Source organism: Emydura macquarii, unplaced genomic scaffold (genome assembly GCF_026122565.2).
Source record: "Emydura macquarii macquarii isolate MOO-44397 ecotype Brisbane River unplaced genomic scaffold, CSIRO-AGI_Emac_v2 contig_2897, whole genome shotgun sequence".
Classification (NCBI taxonomy): Eukaryota; Metazoa; Chordata; order Testudines; family Chelidae; genus Emydura; species Emydura macquarii.
In genome coordinates this window covers 15,435,343-15,460,369 of record NW_027133034.1, presented here as the reverse complement: position 1 = coordinate 15,460,369, position 25,027 = coordinate 15,435,343, and the positions used below count along the sequence as shown (strand labels likewise).

Here is a 25,027-nt window from a genome sequence, read left to right as displayed (position 1 = left end):
CCAGAAAGTGGTGGAATAAGTGGCTACAGATTCCTAGGGCCTTCCTAGGATCCCCACAGATCCAAGATCGACCCAGATCTCAGCACTTTGTGAGTCAGACCCTTGCTTTCTTCCTCCGGAGAAACACTGGAACCCACTAACTACCCCTGTACTAGAAAAATGCAAGTGTAATCCACAAGGGGAACCAAAAAGTTCCTTGTCCTCTCCTCCAGGTATTACCATGAGAAGTGAGATCTGGCTCCTTATTTCTAAACATTACTAATCTGAAACTGGGCTGCATATTGGTTAGTTTTATATTTCAGTGGGATTTTTTTTTTTTTTTTTTAAAGAACTTTGGTTACCATATCAGGTTTACATCAGTAACAGTTTATTTAACAAGCCTAGTAAAACAATACAACAAAAATTCAAAACAATGTAATCTAGCTGTGAAAAAAGTCCATCCTGAATACCAAGCAGTAGAAGACCTCTGTGGTTGAGGTAACCCAGTGCATATCCAGACCTATTTGTCATTTTCAGTGAAATATTTCTGGGTAGCTATGGACACAAGAAATTAGTTCATTTTTTTAAAAAAAGCAACTAAAAGTTTGCTTTTACTTTAACCTAGGGTAGAGGGAATACTGAAACAGTGACTTTTTTTTTTTTTAAATAAAGTCGTTACATTTTGAAGCATAAAAATGGCTGGCAGTGCCTTTTTGAAGATTGAAGATGAAAGCAACAATTCCTAAACAATCATGTCAATGGCAGAGTTTCATTTTTCCTATACTGGATCTCTGACCTGCTGTTCAAACATAATAACCAAAGTTTCGCGGCTGAAAGGGAACATGCACACACAGCTGCTTTCCTAACATTAAAGTGTTTGTACAAAAGGGCAATTAACTTGTCCCTTTGATTTCTCTGTGAACACCCCAACATGAACCGATCAGCATCTGGCTAATTACATTCTGCTTTGTACCTCTCTAGCATTCTGTCTGGCAGCAGAAAACTGAAGGAAATATTCTAACCATAAGAAGAGTATTTTTGGAAAGGTGAAATAGCCCTAATTCTCTCTCTCAATATAACTATGATTTATTCCACATTATGAGCAATGTGTTTGTCTCTAAGATTAGCTTCTCCTCATTCCTTTGCCGCCACTAAAGCTATTCTCCTCCTTGTCTCTCATGATCTTGGATTTGCCTTCCTAGCCTGAATGACAACATATGAGTACTGCACTTGCTGCTTACTGAGATGTCACTTATCAGGTGCCAACCTCCAGGAGAGCGGAAAATAAAAATTCAGAACTGGGGGTTTACAATTCAGTTAGCATTTCACAGAATGTTATTGACATAACTTATCTTATTTGACCAACGACCCTCCTGTGGTACCGTTGCACAAAGTGCCAAAACGAACATACTTACTCTCTGAATCTCCGGCTATGAATTTTTGGAAGGTTGGAGTTAGGTTGTGTTAGAGTAGGGGATCTTTCTGTAGAATCCTTGAGCTCTTTACATGCCAGGAGCACTTCTGAATTGCTCTGAGCCACATCAACCGAGGTTATGGGAACATCATCTGCTATATCTAAGCATAAAGAAATAAACTTTTATTTGTATTATAAAAGACTGAACTGATCTGTGACTGAGAATGTAACTTAAGGACTCGCCTACACAGAAATAGGATAGGTAGTTCCTACCAGCCCTACTTTTACCTTTTTTGGGATTACTAGGATAATTTCTAATACTAAGTGAATGACCCAGCAAGAAGTATTAAAATATGACCAGGGTGCTTTAGAATCTATTCCCTATAGACTTCGATCTTTCCATTTTAGATAGGCTTTAGTTAGGAAGTAGCGTTCACTGCCCCAAAACTTTGTTAATGCAGAGTTGTAATCGACTGGCAGTTCCTTGTACCCTTCCACAATGTCAAATGCACCTATATTTAAAACTCTGAAAACCAGGAAATACAGAGTTATGGTATACACCAGCCCCACCCCAACACTTTAAGTCTGCCCCCCGGAGCTGGCAAGAGCCACTGGGAATATAATATAAATCATGGCTGCCCTATAATAAGCCGATATGAGGAATGACTAAGTGAGTGCAATTTTACTTGAAGTGTGTCCCAGAATTGTAATCTCATTCATCTGCATGCACTCCCCACTGCCCTTCACTGTGTTAGGGACAACTAAATTTACAGTGCAGAAGTTACTTGCAGCAGGTTGCTACTGTTCACACTGTAATGAGGAGAAGTCCATCTGCTTTCTGGGCTAAGTTTAATCGGTTGGGCAAGTAAAAGAGCACAAATCTATTCTTGCCATGGGATTTTGTAGCAGTCTGCTAGCATACATGACAGTGCACCACAGAGCACAGAAAAGTGCAGGTAATATTCCAGAGGGGATCCACAGGACAGGATTCAAGGGGATGGTAATGCTTGGGAAGAGCAGATGAAGCCGTCAAGTACATACCAAGTATAGCCAATTAGTGTTCATTATGCCAACCTAAATGCAACTTTGTCATTCTCAATTTCTCCTACCAAACACATGCCATGTCCCCACAGTGCTTCATATCATCAGCAAGGTTAGACTGCTACAATGGTCAGATGTTGCATAGGGCATCACTCAAAGAGGGCAGCTAAGGTTGAAGAGCAGGACAGGTCAGGTATGTACTTTACTTGTGTATTTCCAGGTTTTGAGAAGTTTAAGTTTAGATGTATCAGACATTCTGGAATGGTATGAGGCATTGTCAATCATGCTTAACGATGCAGCATTTGTAGTGTAGACCTGCCCTGACAGGCAGTAGCTAGGTCAACTGAAGAATTCTTCCATCAACCTAGCGCAGCCTATAGCAGAGTTAGGACAACTTAACTACATTGTTCAGGGATGTGGATTTTCCCACCACTGAGTAACATAGCTGGGTCAACTTAACTTTGTAGCGTAGACCTGAGCCTCGGCTCCTTGTTCAGAGAATGGGTGAGGAGCATGTGGCATGATTATATTACCCTCAGATTCGCTGCTTACTAGTTTTCCATCTTCCTTCTTGTTAATATTATTTTCCATGACAATACTTCTAAGTAGATAAGAATGACCATAGTGGGTCAGACCAATGGTCCATCTAGCCCAGTGGCCAAAGCCAGTTGCTTCAGAGGGAATGAACAGAACAGGTAATCTTCAAGTGATCCATCATGTCGCCCATTCCCAGCTTCTGGCAGAGGCAAGGTACATCTCAGAACAAGGTTTTGCACCCCTGCCCATCCTGGCAAATAGCCATTGATGGACCAATTCTTCATGAATTTATCTAGTTTTTTTTAACCCTGTTATAGTCTTGGCCTTCACAACATCCTGCATTGTGTGAAGAAATACTTCCTTTTGTTTTAAAACTTGCTGCCTATTAATTTCATTTGGTGAGACCTAGTTCCTGTGTTATGAGAAGGGGTAAGTAACACTTTATTTACTTTCTCCATACCAGTCATGATTTTATAGACCTCTATCATATTCCCCTTTTAGTCGCCTCTTTTTCAAGCTGAAAAGTCCCATTTTTATTACTCTCCTCATATGGAAGTTGTATCCTACCCCTAATCATTTCTATTGTCCTATTCTATGCCTTTTCCAATTCCAATAATTTTTTTTTTTTTTTTGAGATGGGGCAACTAGATCTGCACACAGTATTCAAAATGGGGGCATACCAGGGATTTATATAGAGGCAATATGATATCTTCTGTCTTATCTTCTATCCCTTTCCTAATGATTCCAAACATTGTTAGCTTTTTTGGACTGCTGCAGCACATGGAATGGATGTTTTCAGAGAACTATCCACAATGACTCCAAGATCTCTTTCTTGAATGGTAACAGCTAATTTAGACTCCATCATTTTATATGGATAGTTGGCATTCTGTTTTCCAATATGCATTACTTTGCATTTATCCACCTTGAATTTCATCTGCCATTTTCTTGCCCACTCACCCAGTTTTGGAGTGAGTAACTCTTCGCAGTCTGCTTTGGATTTAACCAGCTTGAGTAGTTTTGTATCATCTGCAAATTTTGCCACCTCATTGTGGAAAATCCAGGTCATTCATGAATATATTGAAAAGTACTGGTCCAAATACAGACCTCTGGGGGACACCATTATTTACAGCTCTCCATTCTGAAAACTCACCATTTATTCCTACCCCTTGTTTCCTATCTTTTAACCAGTTACTGATCCAGGAGAGGACCTTCCTTCTTATCTCATGACAGATTACTTGCTTAAGAGCCTTTGGTGAGGGACTTGTCAAAGGCTTTCTGAAAATCTAAGTACACTATATCCCCTGGAGCACCCCTGTCCACATCCTTGTTGACCCCCTCAAAGAATTCTAGTAGATTCAAGAGGCATGATTTCCTTTTACAAAAACCTTTTCGACTCTTCCCCAACAAATCATGTTCACCTATGGGTCTGATAATTCTGTTCTGACAATTCTAACTGAAGTTCGGCTGACTGGTCTGTAATGGCCAGGATTACCTCTGGAGCCTCTCTTAAAAACTGGCATCACATACATTAGCTATCTTCCAGTCTGCTCCAGAAGTTGATTTAAGTTATAGGTTACATACTACAGTTAATTCTGCAATTCCACATTTGAGTTCCTTCAGTGAGTTACTGCTGTTTAATTTATCAATTTGTTCCAAAACCACCTATAATGACATCTCAATCTGGGGGAGTTCCTCAGATCTGTCACCTAAAAAGAATGACTCAGGTCTGGGAATCTCCCTCACGTTCTTAGCCGTGAGGACTGATGCAACGGTGGAGCCGGGCATGGCTCAACCGCAAGCCCCTAAGGGCAACTATCTACTTACTATAACAATGATTAACACTACTTCAGCTTGAACAATAAACTACTAAATGCTAAAGGGGTGCTACTTGCAACAGCAAGAGGCAAGCGTTCCAGCAACCGTCACAGGCAGAAAGAAGGAACTGAGGGCCCGCATGAGCATGGTACTCCAGGGGGCGCCTGAGCCGACCCTACGGGGCTCGCTAAGGGGAAAAAAGTTCCGGGAATCTGTGCACGGGGCACGCACACACCTATAGTGGAATGGATATGAGCAACACATCTCAAAGAACAACAGTTACTGGTAAGTAACACTGTTTTTCTCAAGGAAGATGAGGCTATTGCTTCCGAGGTACTTAGGCTTGTTAGAATCAAAGAAGATTAGGGCTGGAAGAGACCTCAGGAGGTCATCTAGCCCTGATCTTCAAATTATTTTCTGGCCTTCCTAATTATATTTTTATACTTCACTTGCCAAAGTTTATGCTCCTTTCTATTTTCCTTAATAGGGTTTAACTTCCACTTTTTAAAGGATGCTTTTTTGCCTTTAACTGCTTCTTTTACTTTGTTGTTTAGCCACAGCAGTGCTTTTTTTGTCCTCTGTGTTTTTAAATTTGCAGTATACATTTAAATTGAGCCTCTATAATGGTGTCTCGACAAAGTTCCCATGCAGCTTTCATGAATTTCACTTTAACTAACTTCCTCATGTTTGTGTAGTTCCCCTTTTGAAATTAAATGCTACCTGGATGGGCTGCTTTGGTGTCCCCTGCCTCCCCTCCTAGGGTTGTTAAATGTTATGGTCACTGTTACCGGGTAGTTCAGCCATATTCACCTCTTGGACCAGATCCTGTGCTCCACTTAGGATTAAATCAAGAATTGTCCCTCCTCTTGTAGGTTCCAGGACTACCTGCTCCAAAAAGCAGTCATTTAAGGTGTTGAGAAACTATCTTTGCATCCCATCCGGAGCGGATATGTATCAATCAACATGGGATAGTTGAAATCCCCCATTATTCAGTTTTTTATTTTAGAGATTCTCTAATCTCCCTGAACATTTCACAGTCACTATCACCAGCCTGGTCAGGTGGTCAGTAGTATATTCCTACTGCTATATTATTCAAGCATGAAATTACTATTCATAGAGATTCTGTGGTAGAGTATGGTTCATTTAAGATTTTTACTTCATTTGACTATGCTTTCTTTTACATATAGTGCCACTCCTGCATCCGTACGACCTATTTGTTCTTCCAATATATTTTGTACTCTGGTATTACTATGTATCCCACTGATTATCTTCAGTCCACCAAGTTTTTATGATGCCTAGTACAGCAATAGCCTCATTAAATACGAAGCATTCAAGTTCACCCATCTTACTATTTAGACTTCTAGCATTTGTAAATAAGCACTTAAAAATTGTCACTTTTTAACTGTTTGCCATTATGTGATGTAATTGAATGGGACGCTTTCATTTGACTGTTTATCAGATTCTACCCATATTTTATCATCTTCCATCCTCTCCTCACTAGATATAGAGAATCTCCATTAACAGATCCTCTCCTAAAAGACAATCTCCGTCCAAACCATGTGCTCCTTTGCACCTGTTGGCTTTCCCCCAGCCCTTAGTTTAAAAACTGCTCTACAGCCCTTTTAATGTTATGTGCCAGCAATCCAGTTAATTTTGGTTTAGGTGGAGTCCATCCTTCCTGTATAGGTTCCCCAGTTCCTAATAAATCTAAAGCCCTCCTCCCTACACCATCATCTCATCAACGCAGTGAAACCCTGCTGTTCTGCCTGTAACTGGCTCTGCACATGGAACTGGAAGCATTTCAGAGAATGCTTACTATGGAGGTCCTGGGCTTCAATCTTTCTTAGCCTAAATCTGGTCTCCATGGCCCCTCTCCTACCCTTCCCTATGTCTTTGGTACCTACATGTACCATGACCACCAGCTCCTCCCCAGCACTATACATAAGTCTGTCTAGATGTCTCAAGAGATCTGCAACCTTCACACGCAGCAGGCAAGTCACCATGTGGTTCTCCCAGCCATCACAAACCCAGCTATCTATGTTTCTAATGATCAAATCCCTCATTACTATTACCTGTCTCTTCCTAATAACTGGAATTCCCTCCCACATAGGTATTCTCAGGGCAAAAGGATATAAGTAAAATATAAGTATGCATGTGGATTTTAGAACAGATTTTGAAATATAAGCTCTTAAACTATAATCTTTGCTCTCTGGGTAAAATTTCCAAAAGGACCCTGACCAAGTGTAAACAGGAACTAACTAACATGCACACCACAATCTCAAGAGACTGCCAAAGCCAGGACTCAAACTTACAACACTTGCGGCTACTGAACCTGAGCAGTATCCAACATCACCATGAGCCACCCACTTACTATGGTATCAGGCTACTTGGAATGCCTTTGGCTTGCAACATAGCGTTTCCTGCTGCACGAGCAAACGACTTTCTCTGGCTTGTCAACTTAAGTGTGGGCAACACTGTAGATAATATTTTGTTATACAGACAAAAATTTAATTTCCCCAAAGAGACAGTGGTGCTAAATGCCTGAGATGGATATCAGAGCCATAGTGAGAGCCCCAAGTGTACGCAAAAAAATTCTAAGCCCCATAAAATTTTGAGGTCTCGATTTTTTATTTATTTTTTTTAAGAGGGGGGTATATTTCTGGAAACTGTTGCTCAAACAACCTCTAAATCAGACAACTAACCCTACTTCAGGCCTCCATTGGGCACAGCAATTTCCAAAACAATTCAAGTAAGCATGTAGCTTTTGGAACTCTTACAAAGTCTGTGTGTCTGTCTGCTTCCACTATCATTTATCCCTGAAGAAGAAGAAAAAGTATAAACCCATAATGTCACAAAGTTGGAGTTCTGGGAAAGGGTGGGCTTAAGCTTCTGGGGATCAATTCTAGTCCTGGACCTAGGCCCCCAGGAATGCAGGACTCCATTTCAATGAAGGGGTAACAGACAGAGCCAGTGCCCATACGTGTGCCAGAGAGGCCAAGAAAAGACAATACTGCAGCCTACTCACAGCAAATGAAGCTTAAGAGTACACAAGCTCAGTGTGGTAGGATCCAAACACCGCTGCACAGTGAGCATCCAGCTAGGGGAGCTATACTGGGGCTGTGACATACAGTTACGAATCCAACATTTGGTTTTTTTTTTTGGTTTTTTTTTTTTTAAAAGCAATAATAATTAGACTTCCAGCAGCAGGGCTATGAGCTCTGACATGCTCTTCTAATTGGGCTGGAATTGTGCTCTGCAAAAAAAGCATTTAGAAAACCTCCAGTGGAGGTCTGATCTCTGTATTAATCTTCATTTCATTTTGTACAAGTTTTTAAAAGCAGCAAGCACAATTACATTCACACATCCACCTACGCATTGTATTATCTACTCACCAGAAAGTACCACTGCACTGTGACACTGCTGGTGGTGTATCCATCTAGCTAGCTCGTTAAAAGAAATTAAAAAGCCGCCCCCATACCAATTAAAAAAAGACATGCAGCCTCAGGAAATACCTGCTTTGTTATCCTGAGTAACTGTCTGATCTTCAGTTGTGGATTCTTCACACTGATGAACGGTATCTCCATCATCTTTTGGAATCGCTGTCTGTTCTAACAGGTGCTGTTTTCGCTGTTCTCGCTCTTTCAAAATAATCTTAAAAATTAAACAGTTCAGTGTTATGCAGGCACCAGTACAGTCAAGTTTTAACACCGAGACCATATACACAAACATTAACTCCTCCATGTTGCTCAAGGTTTAAGATTCATTGTAGATGTATCCCATCATCCCAGGTTCAGGCAGCCTGATGTCAAAGTAAGCGTAAAGACTCAAACTATAAGCCACATATACCCTAGTCCACCTCTAGATTCAAGGGGAAAAGATGCACTTTTTGCATTTACTTTCTAATGGCTACCATCATAAATGGAAAAGAAATTTCTGGTGGCCACCTACAAGTACTGTGAAAGAAGCTGAAGAGTAGAGATGAACTAGAGCAAGAAGTTGACCAAAACAAAGGGGCAGATAAAAGCACTTAAGTGTGAACGTAGTGTGGAAGTAGTCCTATTGCATGCACACTTAATGGATGCCCAAGGGGCATGGGAAGGGGCCTAGATGTCTTGTACCCTGGGGATTTTCAGCTTCTATACAAGCCCCAAGGGCAACCAGGCAGACATTAGAGAAGCTTTCAGACTGCTCTAACTTATGCTGGGAATCAGACCACACTGCCCAAACCTGCACAAACATATGATGGGGATATGTTTAAATAGAATAGCAGAGTTACACTAGTTTTTAATAAAGGGTAGTAAGTTGGAGCACCTTTTTAAGAGATGTTGGTTTCTTTGCCTTGGGGACTTCTCTCTGCTTTCCTTTCTTTACCAAAGGAGCGCTGGAGTCCAATGGATTATGTGGTATCTTTCCTTGATTTAACTGTTGACTTTTTGTTATTGTCGTAGGTTCCTTTGAAAGCAATGGTATGGCACCACCAACTGAGATGAGAGAGAGTTTTCATCAGACAGCTGTAACTCAGTGTTAACATCTGAACAAAATCTAAGTCAGGTTTAGTGTTTGGCTGTCACTAGTGTAAATGCAACCAATTCCCTATCATATAAAGAGCCTTTTTATGCAATACTGAGTCTGAAAAAAAAGCTTTAGTCTCTCTCAGCTCCTTCCCAAACAAACGTTACTTAACCCATCTCTATTATACTATCAGCTTAATTAGCTCTTAGCTCTAAATCTCAAAAATATAGAGAAGAAATTAAGCAAAATATTACAACGCAGGCTACATTTTATATCAAACCAATCCAACTCGGAAAATTTTAGGAAATCTGAAGTTACTGGATTTAGCAGTTGGGATTTCATCCCCTCCACCTCCACACAGAGTTCTATGGTACCTTCAAGGATGTGCTACCGCTCCTAGAATTTTTGTTATGAATAAATTAAATGTGTTTAACGTCCTCCACCCTTCCTATTTGTGAATTGCTTGCAAGGCAACACCACTCAATTTCTACTGGAGTGTAACAAATGAACAGTGAGATATCTAATGTACTTATATGGCCTCCATCATCATATCTCAGCATCTCACAATCTTTAATGTATTCATCCTCACAATGCTGCCATGAGGTAGGGAAGTATTATCCTCATTACAGATGGGAAACTCAGGCCCAGAGACAGTAAGAGACTTGCCCAAGGTCACACAGGAAGTCTGTGGTAAAGCACAAACTGCACCTAGATTTCCCAAGTCTCAAGCTAATACCCTAACCATTGGACTATCTTTCCTCTCTATCTTGCTCCCAATAAGAATCTGTAGATGGATCAAGTAAGTCAGTGAAAACTTTCAGGATCTGCACAGAAGTAATTTTATCTTAGTACTTCAATGAAGTAGACATCATGAGTAACCACAGAGCGAATCTGCTACGTTTGTCCCTGAAAATATTGCAAGTCACTTTTTGTATTTCTCAACCACCTTTACTTAGAACTTTCAAGGGAATTTACAGAGTTTCTTTCTAATATCATGCAAGTTACTCAGAGCTGATTAGCAGCTTTAAGTAATTTCAGTGTACTGTAGCTACAAAGTAGCTTTTCTTTACAGGCTACACTTAGTAAAGGAAAGCTGAGTTGAGAATGCAGACAAGGAAGTTCTTCAATATAAGAGCATGTGTAGGTAGAACTAAAGGTTATGGCTTGCTTCAAATCCAGCAATATAAATAAACCTGAAGTTACTGAAGCCCCAATATCTCTCTTACTAACTATGCATATCACTTGAATATTCACAGTCCAGAGAAAAATAATTAAGCAGTTACTCAGTCTTATAAATTTACTGAGCCCTTGCTAGCATTTTTAAACAGTATTTACATTTTTGCCATTTATATATGGTTACAGCATTTCCACAATTAGCCTTTAAAATCAAACATTTTACCTTCATACCTTAATAAATCCAAGTGTATTTACCTACTAATGGTTAACAGTTATAATAAAAAAATAAAGATATTGCTCAATTTAACTACTCAAGAACCAATCAGCTGATGATTTAAAACCAATCACAAGAAATTGCTATTCGTTGTTTCTAGGACCAATTAACACATCTAATTGTCTTTGAAGGTGTCAAACAAGTTGGTAATTTAACATAATTAAGATGTGATCTGTTTCCAGTTCTTTAAGATGACAGATGTCTATATAAAAACATTCTTTGTAAAAATTGTTAGTTACTATGGTTGAGCCACTCTCTCATTTTCATCATATTTTGCAGAAGCATAAAAAGGTAGAAAGGCAATAATGTCGATAAATGCTATTTTTCCCTTACACTTTTAGATTTCAATGACTTTTTGTAACTTCTTTACTGTTATATCAGCGGTGAGCATAAAGTATTTTTACAATCTATAAGCCAAACTCAAATTTTGGTTCATAGTCTCAAATGATTTATTGTGAGCACTTGAGTCCCAAAAAGCTCCTGCTGATGCAATAGCTGTCTTATGCCTCTTGGGTACAGCCAAGACATTCTCATTCCTCTTACGTGACAACGCCATACACAAGTCATCTAATGTCATTACTACTATAGGAGCAGATACTATGATTCATGATGCTCTACTTCCAGCTCTACCCTCATCCTATCCCCTCTCTCCAATCCGCACTTAAGAAGTACTTACATCAGGATAATTTTATACTATTCTGTGATTTAGAATTAACAATTGTAGTTGCTAGTACCTCTCCAATATTATATTTTTGGGTGCCTAAAATGCTACAAAAGAGATTACACACAAAGTACCCCAAGTTCTCACAGTGAACCAAGACAAAATAAACCAATACATCGATAATTCCAGTTATTCCCTTGATGTCTCAATAATGGCATGGTATTAAAAGTTAGGAAATTAATTTTACCATATTTAGAGTTCATTCAACTCCCCATACATTGTTTCCACAATACCAAAAGAAGAGAATTTCTTAATCATTGTCAAGTGATAGGAAAAACTTAATCCATTTCTATTTGAACTAATGTAGTTAAGTGTAAATTTTCTTTACAGGTGATCTACAGTGTAAGGCATTGTGTTGTGCCATTTTTGCTTCTTTAAGATATACAAATAAGGCCTGAAAGCATTTGTTTCCCTCACCATAGCCAGGTTTTTGCTCATTTTTTACCATATAACTAATAGACACTTCAAGTTTCATCTTCCGTTTTTGCCTAAATAACCGTTCAAGGAATAGCTGTGGGAATTCTCATTCCTCAGCTAAAAGGATGGGATGGGAAGGTTTGAATCTTTATCAGAGAGCTTCTCTCCCAACTGTTTGTCAGGAGTTTCAACTAAATCAGTATTCAAATAATGAAACTGACTCAAATTCCCTTTGCTTTCATTTATTTGCTCAGGTTCCAATCTTGCCACTTTCAGTTTCATAATTCTATCAGTTCTCCAATTGTCAATAAGACAGACCTCAAAGAAAGGGAGAGCACACAAGACCTGATTTTTTAGTTTTAAAAAGAACAAAAACAAAGTGCCAAGCTGAAACAGACTTTGGCCATTCCTGTACATCATAAAGCAAAAAAAAAAAAAAAAAAAAGGCCAAATGTGTGTCATTGTCCCTCGCCCACCCACTGACTTTTCAGGTTAATTTTCAGTCTTCCTTCCTAGCTATGTGAAAAGTTGTTTTCCAGTTCAGTTCTGGTTCTTCCCTACCTCCACGCCCATGTTATCTATCTCAACTTTTCATATGCAGCTTGCTTCACTCTGATTTTTTTGTCCTTCATAAACGAAGTATGTTACCACATATTAAAAGTGAAGCTATTTTTAAAAAATTTCCCATATTTGAAACTACCACAGCTGATGCGAAGAAAGGAAATCGAATCATAGCTTGTACCTGAAAGCACCACAGGTTTGGAGGACAGTTTCAATTTCTCTCTCTGTTGCTTCTGCTCCAATACAGCCAACATGCCTCCCAAATCCAACTGCACTGGAATCTGACTCTTCTTTCCACTGCTCTTGGAAGCTTCCTAAGGAAAACCAGAATAAACCAGGGGCTGTCCCATTTCAGATTTTAAGAGACTGCATTTCTTGTGACACACAATATGAATACATGTGAATACAGACACATTCATTCAGAAATACTTGTGTTTAAACGAGTGGAGAAACAGCCAATCTTATTGCTCCGGTACAGTAATTGTTTTGGATTATTGATGTACTTTTTTGACACCTACTGGAACTCAGCACCAAAAAGAGTTAAGCCTCCGTATACTAGCATCAGTATACGTTCAGCAATGAACAGACTTCTGCCTTGGCAAGTATGTCAGTTACCTTTTATTAAAAAAAGCTTACTGGAGTTCTAATTTTACTTCAGAAATATGTAGGATAAATATTCAGTGTATTTTTTTTAGTAGGGGCTATTTTTTAGCACCTGAGCCTGGGGCAGATAATTCATCCTTCCCCATGCCTTTCTTTGAAAAGAATTCTGTAGTGATTCCCTGTCTATGTGCCATCTTCTGATAAACAGCCTTATTTCCCTGTTTCTCCATCCAAGAGCATGGGCAAGTAGCCTCCTTCATACTTCTCAATAGTCTCTTCTGTCCAGAGACAAAGTTCATTTTAGATCCAAATTTATAGAAACTTCATGTTCTTGCTTTTATTACTGTAAATAACCTATCAGAGGCAGAAACATGAAATTTAGTGCAAGTCTATACTATAGCCTTTACAGAGGCACAGCTACAGTCTTGCAGCTGTGCCGCTGTAGTGCCATAGTATAGATGCTTCCTACCTCAACAGAAGGGATTTTTCCATTTATATAGTTAATCCTCTTCTCCAAGGAGGTGGTAGTGAGGTCAACAGAAGAATTCTTCCATCAACCTACCTGTGTCTACACCAGAGGTGGGGTCCACCTAATCATGGTACTCAGGGTGCAACATTTTTCATAGTCCTGAGCAACAAGGATAGGTTGATCTAATTTTTAAGCATAGGCCAGGCCGAAGGTTGCAGTATATGCTAATGAAATGACTCCCCTGTTATTTTATAGCTACAAGAATGAGACAAGAAAATCTCTGCAGGATCAGGATCCTCCATAATTTTTGTACACAAACCATGCCAGATTAAGCAGCATGCCCAAACCAAGATCACCTTCTGAAATCACTGTACCCCTTTCTTCCTTCAGATCCCCAGCCATCTTTTTAGTTATATACAAAACCAACAAACCAACCAACCCAGGAAGCAGGAGACTAGGGCATTCTGATTTACTTCCATTACCAGAGCTATGCCACAACCTAGTTCCGCATGGTTGACTACTAGCTTAATCCTACCATCTGTGATATTAAAGGTGAAAATAATTTTGAAGAGCCCACTGAAACACTGTAAAGCATTTTTCAACTTTTATAGAGCACAGTACAGACCCAGTAGAATGCTAATGAATCCAAGTCCAGATTAATCCAGGAAGAATATTTTGGAACAAGGCAGCTTGTGTCACCCTCTCCTATGTCTTAAAAGTTAGCTGGGGAAGCACTGCAGCCCTAAACAGAAGTTGCCTTCCTTATGTGCCTATGGTTGAATATAGAAGTGAGGATATAAATCACTGGGTGTGAAATATCCTGAAAACCTCAGCTCAAACTGTTCCTAAATTCTTAAAGCACTGGTTTAGGATAGGACATGTCACGATCAAATCCGATGGGCTAAGGGGTCAATCTCCATTGCTTAAAACATATACACTGCAAAAACAATTTTTTCAAACCTGAAAACCTAAAGTAAGTGGGTTCATTTTCACAGGTACCAAGTGCTTCCAACTAAAGAGTCAGGCCACTTATTTTAGATTCAGAAATATGAACACACTTGTATTTAAGCTTGAATCTTTTGGTCCTTATTGCTAAATATGCCAGTTCTCTCTGCAATATCAGGCTCAGATCACTTAGTTTCAATGGGAATTGGTTTACCTGAGGTTTTTTTCTTTCCAATGTACCAGATGAAGCCTGTTTCCCTGTTTTTTTCCCTGATGTTACAGCAGCTCCCAAGTTGGATGCATCATTTCGATAATTGCTGTCACGAGACTCTTTGGTTCCATGTACCTTTGAAATTTAAAGGACAGAAAAAGTGCCAAGAAGGAACAGAAAATGTCTAGAGACTCCCATCATATAGACTTAAAACACCAAGATGTAAGCAGTGTGAATATTTGCAGGGGGAATAAAGGGAACATGTGCTAATCAAGTCTACCTACAGAAGCTGAGACCCAGACCTGAAATGCTGAGCAATTAGTTCCCTCTGAGAAAGTGAGCATTCATTGGCTGCTATATTAGTCAACTACACCCAAGCCCTCCATCTTCCTTCAGTATTTCTAGTTTGCCTACTACTATAGTACCTAGGTTCTTTTAATGTCTCAATCTTTTTTGGTGGGCAGTGAAAAATATTTTTGCGACCCCTCTACATTTTCTATAATAATAATAATAATAATAATAATAATAAAAAGTATAAAGACAAGGGTTTGGGCTGCCTCCAACTTATTCTGGAAATTTTATATTTTTTGCTTTAGAATTGAAAATTTTCAAATCCTCAAATTCTCTCTCCCCCTCCCCCAGATTTGTCGTTTGTGATCCCCCTGAAGATCACAACCCAAAGGTTGCAAAAACACTACTCCAGTGTAACACAGAAATGGTTTAGGGCTTGTCTACACTCAGTGCTGCTGTAGCACTTAGCAAAGACGCGACCTTTGCCAACAGGAGAGTTTCTGTTCACATATGTACTTCACCTCCCTGAGATGCAGTAGCTATGTTGACAGGAGATGCCCTCCCATTAACACACTATCTACATGGGGGGGAGGTGTTAGGCTAGTATGGCTACGTTGCATGGGGGGGTGGATTTTCCACTCCCCATAACAACATAGTTATACTGATACAAGTTGATAGTGTAGACCAGGGGTTCTCAACCGGTGGTACGCGTACCACTAGTGGTACGCGGAGGAAGGCTTGGTGGTACGCGAGACGTACCTGCCGTTGCCGCCAAATTCCCCCCTCCGCTGCCGAAACCCCCTCCCGCTGCCGAAACCTCCCCCCCACCGCCGCCGCAACCCCCCGCCACCTAAAATTCCCCCCCCCGCCGCCGAACAAGCTTACCGCGCTGCCGCCGAACCCCCCCGTTGAAGACGCAGATGACTGCCGCCGAAATCCCTCGCGCCGCTGCCGAAAAGCAACCCAGCCGGCTCCGCATGTGAGAAACCCTGCCGCCGAAACGTGGGTAACGGCGGCCAGGATTCGGCGGAGAGTATTGCTCTCCGCGGCGCATTCTGCCGCCGCCACTGTTTCTCCTTTTTTTATTCGAGTACCACTAGGGTCAGGACCAGTGGTACTTGACCTGACTCGACTGGTACTGGGGAAAAAAAGGTTGAGAGCCGCTGGTGTAGATGAAGCCTTAGATTTGCTCCTTCACTGCAGAATAATTTTTAAGTGGACAATGGTGAAAGGAATGCACATGCAGGTAGGTTACTCTTGCCAAACAGATGCACAGTTCTTACCCTTGCTGCAACCTGGCACTGAAATGTAGTATTTCAGGTGGCCTAGATATATAACTGAGTATATTTAACATTGGTCAGGCTGCAGAGCCCGAAGTTGAAGATACTCAGCCACAGACACATATGAGAGTAGGTGGGTGAAGTAATATCTTACTGGGCCAACTTCAGTCGATGAGAGATGAGCTTTTGAGCTTATATATGACCTCAAAAAGAGCTTTGTATAAAGCTCAAAAGCTTCTCTCTCACCAATAGAAGTTGGTCCAATAAATGACATACCACACGCACCTGGTCTCTCTAATATCCTACGACCAACATGGCTACAACACTGCAATAGATACCGGTTTCCATTTCCCCTTAATGTTCTAAAAACAAGCCTCTCCACCAAATTGAAGCACAATATGAAAATTCAACATTCTAAACTTTCCATTTCTTTTCTGTTCAGTTTTTGGAGATACAAAGCTAATGTATGAGAGGCATCTTTCGACAAAGTGTCTTACTTCAGGCTCCTTTCTATCGACAGGAGGAATACAGGAGGATTTCTGAGTCCCCACCCTGTTTCTTCTGTCAGAAGCAGCTGCCAGGTCAGGAAACTCTTCAGCATCCTAAATAAAAAACAAGCCATTGTTTTTAAAAAGGACAATAAGCTCCAAATTTCCAGCTATCATCAAATATACATTCTCTCTCCTTCCTCCACATAATGAAGAAACACACATCTGTTTTGGTGTATAAAGGTTCGCAGAAAAATCTGAGTCCAGCTCCTTCAATTATTTACATCTTACTGCTTAAAAGCCACAGAAGATAGATTTTGTATATGGCAGCCAATAGTTCAAAGATGAAGGGATGATTTAAAATAAATAAAGGTTGCATTAACAGATACCAGACGTTGAAGCTTCTCCAGGACTCAGAGCAATCAGCACTGCAGCCAAATATAGACAGAATAGCTCCTTTTAAGAGCCACTCTTTTCTCGATCATTTAAAGATTCTGAACTACACAGCTCCCATTTCCCAGCCTCCAGTTATGCAGTCTTGCCTTAAAAAGTGTGGGTGATAGAGAGAAGGGGAACAAAAGACGGAAGGGCCACAAGCTTTCCACTATGGAACTGTGAACACTCAAAGAAATCGGTGTATGTACGTTTCAATACAATTGGCCTTTACAGTGAAACAGCAGCACAGAGACTACATGTAGGCAGTATACATCAATATTAGTCAACAAACTAGAAGGTCACACACTTGTTGCTTCTGTAAGCTGAGAGCAATAAAAAAAGCACACCACAGACTGACTGATTTCATTCTCCTCCCATCCCCCTCCCCCCCCAATTTCAGTGACTCCCTGCAGCCACCCAACCCCCGGCCAGAGGCTGTGTGTCTGCCCCCCATTCTCCCTGTGCCATGGGCTCTGTTTCCTCCCCATTTCCCCCTGCCTCATGCCAGAAGCTTTGTGAACTCTGTCCCACTTGTTACCCTCCCCTCTGTGTCACTGTCCCCCCATGCCAGGGGCTGTCCCCACTCATTTCTCTGCTCTGCCATGTGGCAGGGATCTGTCCCCTTCATTCTCCCCTCCCCACCATAGCATGATTTCCCATACACTCTCCACCCCCAATCCCTGCAGTCCCCAGGCTCTGTATGTGTCCCCATTCCTAAAGTAGCCACCCACACATTCCCAGGAAACCAGATATTCTAGTACATTAGGGAACAGCATGACCCCACCCCAGTTGGAGGGGTGTAGCAACACTCTTCAAAATTGTGTTCCCTGTCCAATACTGGACAAAGCCACATCCAGTTTTGTCTCTGTACCAGACACGGACAAACGTTCAAAAAGCAAGACTGACTGGTTTAAAACCGGATGACTGGGCTGCCTACTCATTCCTCCCCATGCCCTCCTCCCCCATTCTTTTCTCCCCCCCGGCTGGAAAGTAAGTCATTCAGGGTGTCAACAATTTTTAAAATATATTGGGAGGATGGGCAGAGTTGAGATGGGCGATGTGGTTATACTGGAAGGTGTTAATGGCTGTCATCAACCAGTTCTTCAATCTAAAGACTATTACAGAGGAAGCGGATGCTGCTGAATCTGTTAACCAGATTCAAGCAGCTTCACGGATCCCTTATTTTCCCCCTTCTAGTTTTTTCAATTTTCATTAAAAAAAAATCAACTGAATTTTGCTCACCGATTACTGGAACACCAAATTCTAGAACTGACCAGATGTGGTGTTTAAATATTATCTAGTATGAACAGACAGATGTCAGCTAATTAGCACCATAGCACTATATTCAGTGGAGTTTTTGAATATTAAAGAAAGCATTCAATCACAATGTGCTTTAAAATGCAACTCAACTTTCAGTTTATCATTACTTAGTGTATCTATGAAAGTTAGTTCTCAATTTTATTTGTGCAATAGCTAAATTACAACTGATTAATAGAATTCCACAATAGGAATTTAGAGTAAAAATAATGCTAATTAGAATTAATCTCTTTTTCTGGAGACAGGAAAACACAAGTTTACATTAATACTCACAGTACCCCTTAAATTGCCCAAATTACACATATATTTTCAAGTAGTTATATTTTAAGTGTATACCCTTTATATAAAAACCTTCATATTGATCAATTTCACTAGGAGTTGCATGAATCTGAAGACTAAATTGGATTATACAGATAATGTGGAAGAGTTAAGGTTACTATGAAAATCTTAAAAGGGAAACCAACTTAAAATCTAGACAATTTCAAAAAAATAAAGAGTATTCTGAGGTCCTACACATGTCCTGCCCTCCGAGTCAGTTCAGTATTTTACCATACATTTTGAAAAAGCCTCCCCCCCCCATTATTGCAGGAGGAAAGAGCCACACAAACAGAAACTGCTTGATTTACTAGAGAAACAAAAATTAAATATACAAGATGCTGTCAAATGCGCACACACAAAAAGGAACAATTCTGTAATCTTAGGGGAAATGTTCAGACAGAGTTGTGACTTAACATTAAAGGTTCTGTTTGTTTTTAAAAATGTAATATACAAACATGTACAAGTAGAATCTTTACCTAGCTGAACACCTGTTTTACTCTTTGTCCCCTCCAATATAATATTAAATCATCTGAAGCATGATATACTGTTTAGCTCTACAGAGTAGCAAAGCAATAAAGAAGCAGATTTTAACTGCTTCCTTTGCTACCAAAAAAGATTCCAAGATGCACATTATGGTGCCAAATCTTGCAAAGGACTCTACTAGAACTAGTGTCAAATTCAATGGAACTTAACAGGTGCAAGTGTCATGCTACCACACTCCGTGCAGGGTTGGAGCCTGTTTTCTCTCTGATCGCCACTGTCGAATACAAAGTCTGATTTGCCTAATTTTTTAGATAGGGCTTTGTCTGGTTTTGTAATATACTGTACTTTGGGACTAAGAGACTGCCTTTATAAATATACCTTGCAGAATCAGTCTACGCCATAGATCTGAATCCAGGTTTCTACAAAATTAGAGATCGCATACCAATCTCTTAATGTGCTGACATTAACAAAAACTTTCCACTGTACCTCAATCCTCGGTGGTTCCTGAACTATAAAGTTTTCATTTTGAGGTTTTCCCACTTCAGAATTTGATTTAGGTTTCTTTTTCTTCTTTTTCTTCTGCTTTTCTGACATTTCTTCAGGCTCAGTTTCACTAGCACCATTTCTTGTTTTTGACTATTGAAAGACCACAATGAGCGGAATAAATCAGCTTGTTACAGATGGCTAGTATCAGAATACAAGTAAAAATATTTTAAAAAAACCAATCAAACCTATCCGAATGATCAAAAACATACAAAAAAGTATGCCCTAACCAATATACATTGCGATACCATAAGGGCAAAGGCTGAATTCATTTAAGATCCAACAGCAGTTACAGCACAGCAGAGAATACACTGCTGCAAGCGTGTTTCACAGCTATAACAGCATACCTTGGCTAGAGTGACCTGGGCAGAAAACACTGCTCCTAAAGGGAGCCAAGTTTCACATTTCAGCTTTAAATTCTGAAGACAGCAAGATGTGAAGGTGTAACTTAGAATTACTGTATTAAAATTAGCAACAAGTAAAACATTAAGGCTATGTACACATGGATGGCAGCAAATTCGCTGTCAGATCGATTTTTCCGGTTCAACAGAGGCAGTGAAGACACGCTCAATTGATCCGGAAGTAGATCTAATAAAACCACCTTCCCAAAAGGCATAGCGCTGCGTCGACTGGAACACATTTCCTGTCAGCGCAGTGCAATGGAAACAGTGCACTAAAGGGAAGTTACAAAGTCGATGGGAATTATGCAAGCTATGCAGAGTAGCTTGCGTAACTCCTGTCAACTTCTGCTGAATTTTGCTGGCAGTGTAGACCTGCCCTAAAATGTAGAAAATTTGAAATTATTTAGTAGTGATCAAGTTGTGGTGCATGTTTAATGCTATTCTCACATTTTTTGCACCATATTAGAAAAAAAGGCACATTATGGATAACACTTCTAATGAACAGTATAAAATTACACCTAAACTATCTTGGCAAAAGTGCATTGGCTTGCAGATACTATAAAAAAGCCACTAATGTGTCAATGGCTACCGTTAGTTCAATGACACTCGTAGCATACAATTCTCCGAATACCTTACTATTTTTCTGAACATCTTGTTTTTCTTTGCTGCAAGAATGATTACTGGAAAGAAGTTGAGAGGAAACAACTCTCTTTGAAGACTGTGAAAGTACAGTGGCCCCAGATAAACGTGACTGAGTGGAGTAAGGTGCAGCTGTCGGAGGAAGTGCTGTGGGAAAAAGAATAATGTTCAGAGATGTCTAAAGGTAAATTACTTCTCCAACTACTTAATATTAAAAAGGTTTAGGAGTGAATCAAAATACCACTATGTCTACAATTTGCTGAATGTTTTTAATCTCATTTCTTTGATAGCTGTTCAAATTAATTCCTTGGAAGCTAGAGATCAAGGTGTTTTCTTACTACATTCTTCCTCCTCTGGGCAAGCACACTTGTGCAAATTGTGGGGCACTGACATTGATTTTTATTTGCAAAAAGAGAACTGAAAGTTAAGATTTGGAAGAATTGCAATTAAATTTAAGGAGAACACCCACCCACCTATTCTAGACTCTAAATCAGTGGTTCTCATCCTTTCCAGACTATTGTATCCCCTTTCAGGAGTCTGATTCGTCTTTTGTATCCCAAGTTTCACCTCACTTAAAAACCATTTGCTTACAAAAATCAGACATAAAAATACAAAAAGAAGTGTCTCAGCACACTGTTTCTGAAAAATTGCTTACTTTTTCATTCTTACCATATAATTTTAAAAAATTGATTGGAATATAAATATTGCACTTACATTTCAGTGTATACCATATAGAGCAGTATAAACAAGTCATTGTTTATGAAATTTTAGTTTGTACTGACTTCACTAATGTTTTATGTAGCCTATTGTAAAATTAGGCAAATATCTAGATGAGTTGATGTACCCCCAGAAGACTTTTGTGTACCCCAGGGGTATGCGTACCCCTCGTTGAGAAACACTGCTCTAAATGTTAGACTTTAAAAAAATAAATGCAGTATAAATAAATATACATTTATACATAAATCTGAGACCTAAAAGAAAAATTAAAAAGTGGTTTGTTTTGAAAATTTTTCCTTTTGCCATTTTTGCTTTTAAGAAGTGAATTTTAAAAATTAAAACTAGAAATGTGCTATAAAAAACACATTCATACTAAGCACTCCGCTGCATTAGAAATCCATTATTTACATATATATTTTGGAAGTAGTTTGATATAAATCAGAATATTTACATATAAATTCTTCACATTAAGTGTCCCCTCAAGGCACACAAAAAGACTGCAATGAAGGAGAAATCTTTCAAGTTTGCTTTATCATCTCTCACTGGTTAGTTTTGATACTGTAGGTTATCATCAAGAAGCATTTAGAAATACTGTAACTTTTATATTAATGAGATGCAGAGACTATTCAAAGCCATTAGGTGATAGATATTTTGGGGTTTCTCTAGCACTTACCTCTAGTATCAAGTGAAGAGGAAATTGAACCTGCTTCTGCATAAGTTTTTGATATAGCTTTGTTTTCCACTGAAGCTTCATCCTACAAAGCAACACCACATTGTCTTGTATTCTTAAACAGGGCTGTCAAACAATTTTTTTTTTAAATTGCAATTAATGGCGGTTTTAATTGCACTGTTAACAGAATACCAATTTAAATTCAGCATGGAAGCATGTCTTCTGGAATGGTGGTGAAAAGCATGAAGGTGCATGTGAATGTTTAGCAAGTCTGGCATGTAAATACTTTGTAGTGCTAGCTACAACAGTGCCATGTGAACGCGTGCTCTCATTTTCAGGTGACAAATAAAAAGCAGGCAGCATTATCTCCTGTAAATGTTTAAAAAAAAAAAACCAACCTTTTGTCTTAGTGATTGGCTGAACTAGAAATAGGACTAAGTGGACTTGTAGGCTCTAAAGTTTTACACTGTTTCGTTTTTGAGTGCAGTTATGTAAGAAGAAATAATTCTACATTTGTAAATGCACTTTCACGACAAAGAGATTGCACAAAAGTACTTGTATGAGGCAAACTGAAAAATACTATTTCTTTTGTTTATCTTTCTTACAGCACAAATATTTGTCATTAGAAATATAAAGTGAGCACTGTACCCTTTGTATTCTATGTTGTAACTGTAATTTGTAAACATCTAAAAATGTTTATAGTAATTTTAAATTGGTATTCTATTATTGTTTAACAGTGCAATCAAAACTGCAATTAATCGTGACTTTTTTTAATCTAGTTAATTTGTTTTGTGTTGATCGCTTGCACTAACTGCGATTAATTGATAGCCCTATTCTTAAATACAGAAACAGAAGACTCCCGATGTATGCAACTTATTACTCATCTGGAACAGAATCACTGAGCCTTATTATGCTATGCAATTATACCAAGACACTTTTATACCATTCTACTAATATAAAAGGACCTTAAAAGGTGGTAGGAATGGCACAATGAGAATACCTCCTGTGCAGGAGACCTCCTCAGCCAGGAGAGGTCTGGCATAAGGGTTCCATGATAGTCTTGCTCTCAGGCCCCAGCAGTTATGTGAACCAAATGCAAATCAGAAAACAGACTTGCTTTACTTTAGCAATAAAAATGAGGTGTAGAGAACTTCCTGGGAATTAATGACTGGCTGACGCATGCAAGTCAGCAATCCACAGGCAATGCCCTGCAGAGGTCGTTGTTGCCTTATTTTTTTTTCCCCATAAGAAAGTAGCTGGAGGGAATGAGGAGGAAATGGGTTACTGAAGCATACGAGGTCAGTTGTGAACATCACATGATGTTTTGCTGCACGTGGGGAAAAAAAATTCTTTCTACAATAGATTCCACTTATTAGCAACTTTTAGCTGGCACCTGAGGGTTGTGTTATCCATCACAGTTGCTAATAAGCAGAAGGCAGGTTTATGAGGCAGCCACCAGGGAAGGAAGTGTTGGGATGTGCCTTCCCTGGCTGCAGCCTTGCAAACCTGCCTGTGGTGAGAGAAGCAGCAGGGAGGAAGGCTACAGCCCAGATGTCAAGGCTTTTCACAAGGGGGAGGGGGAGCTGCAAAGTATCTCTCTCTGGGCTCTGCCTGTGGCCAATGCTCAGCATGTGCCAGTGCTTCCTGCCCTGGGCACAGCCAGGAAAGCATAGCAAGAGGTACTGTGCAGATTCCAGCATTTAGACTGCAGCCCTTCTACCTGCTACTGCTCTGCCCCCCGCTTCCCCTCCCAGGATCCCAGCCCACAGCCTCTTACTCCTGTATGGGCACCATGTGGAGACAGGTTTGCCAGGCTGCAGTTCCAGAAGGAAATGCTGGGATATTCTGAGCACTGGTCACAGGCAGTGCTCGGCACATCCCAATGCTTTCTTCTGGGGCTGCAGCCTCAAAAGGAGGTGCCTTTCTTCCAAAAATGTTGCTGATAAGTGGCATGCCACTACTAATGTCCAAATCCCATTAACATTGATGTTATGGGCTGAAATTGCTTCCTGGCAATATGCTGCCATTAACAAGAAGTTGCTAATAACATGACTGCTATTAAGTGGAATCTACTGTATATTAAGCAAGCTACTAGCTGTTATAGTTTAAATTCCTAGTCTACTCTCAAGCAATTGTCTCCTACTTTATTAAAGTGATGGTCTGCAGAGTGCCTGGCCCATCTTTACACTTTCCCCCTACAAGCATTTTGTTACTTAATCACCCTACTAATGACACAAGTAGTCTTGATGAATCATTAAACAAGTCATTTTACGAAATACTCTACAAGGCTCCAAAGTGCAAACATCAGCTAACCTCTGTGATCACTAAAGCAGAAGTCTTTGTTCTCACTGGTTGTCTCAGGAATGCAGTATTGTCTTCCACTGAGCATACTGGTCCCAGTTTATATTTTTGCAGATCCAACACATCATTGCTTCCCAAACTCTGCAACTTAGGGAAATCTGAAAGGGTAACTTCAAAGGCAGGTTTTGGAAGAGTCTCGTTTTTTGGAATCTGTTTTGATTTCCTATTCACAGCTTTATTAGACCTGTCTAATTAAAACATGTAAAGTCAAAGAAGCCAACTATCTGTTTATAATCGCTAAATTATACATCAAATTTTATGTCACCCCAATTGCCATGCTATCCGAGCACAATGATTGTCAGACTAGTTTTAGCTCAATAACTTATTTTGAAAATTTGGGTTTCACTAATCACTATAATAAAGATGTTAAATTACTCTTTCTGCAATCAACCTAGAAGTAACGTAAAGT

At 39.7% G+C, this 25,027-nt stretch overlaps 1 protein-coding gene across 4 annotated transcripts in view; it reads right to left on the bottom strand.

The window, feature by feature from the left end:
- Positions 1 to 25,027, bottom strand: part of SECISBP2 (SECIS binding protein 2) — a 38,418-nt gene that overhangs the window by 5,309 nt on the left and 8,082 nt on the right. For 3 of the 4 annotated variants that reach the window (XM_067569322.1, XM_067569325.1, XM_067569324.1), the window contains 10 exons: positions 24,571 to 24,806; positions 22,261 to 22,342; positions 20,863 to 21,017; positions 19,774 to 19,923; positions 16,744 to 16,848; positions 14,679 to 14,810; positions 12,629 to 12,761; positions 9,098 to 9,267; positions 8,299 to 8,437; positions 1,395 to 1,554 (listed from right to left, as the gene is read on the bottom strand). In XM_067569322.1, the coding sequence (XP_067425423.1) occupies positions 1,395 to 1,554; positions 8,299 to 8,437; positions 9,098 to 9,267; positions 12,629 to 12,761; positions 14,679 to 14,810; positions 16,744 to 16,848; positions 19,774 to 19,923; positions 20,863 to 21,017; positions 22,261 to 22,342; positions 24,571 to 24,806 (1,462 nt within the window). The remainder of the gene's footprint in view (positions 1 to 1,394; positions 1,555 to 8,298; positions 8,438 to 9,097; positions 9,268 to 12,628; positions 12,762 to 14,678; positions 14,811 to 16,743; positions 16,849 to 19,773; positions 19,924 to 20,862; positions 21,018 to 22,260; positions 22,343 to 24,570; positions 24,807 to 25,027) is intronic. The other variant, XM_067569323.1, reaches the window with a different exon arrangement.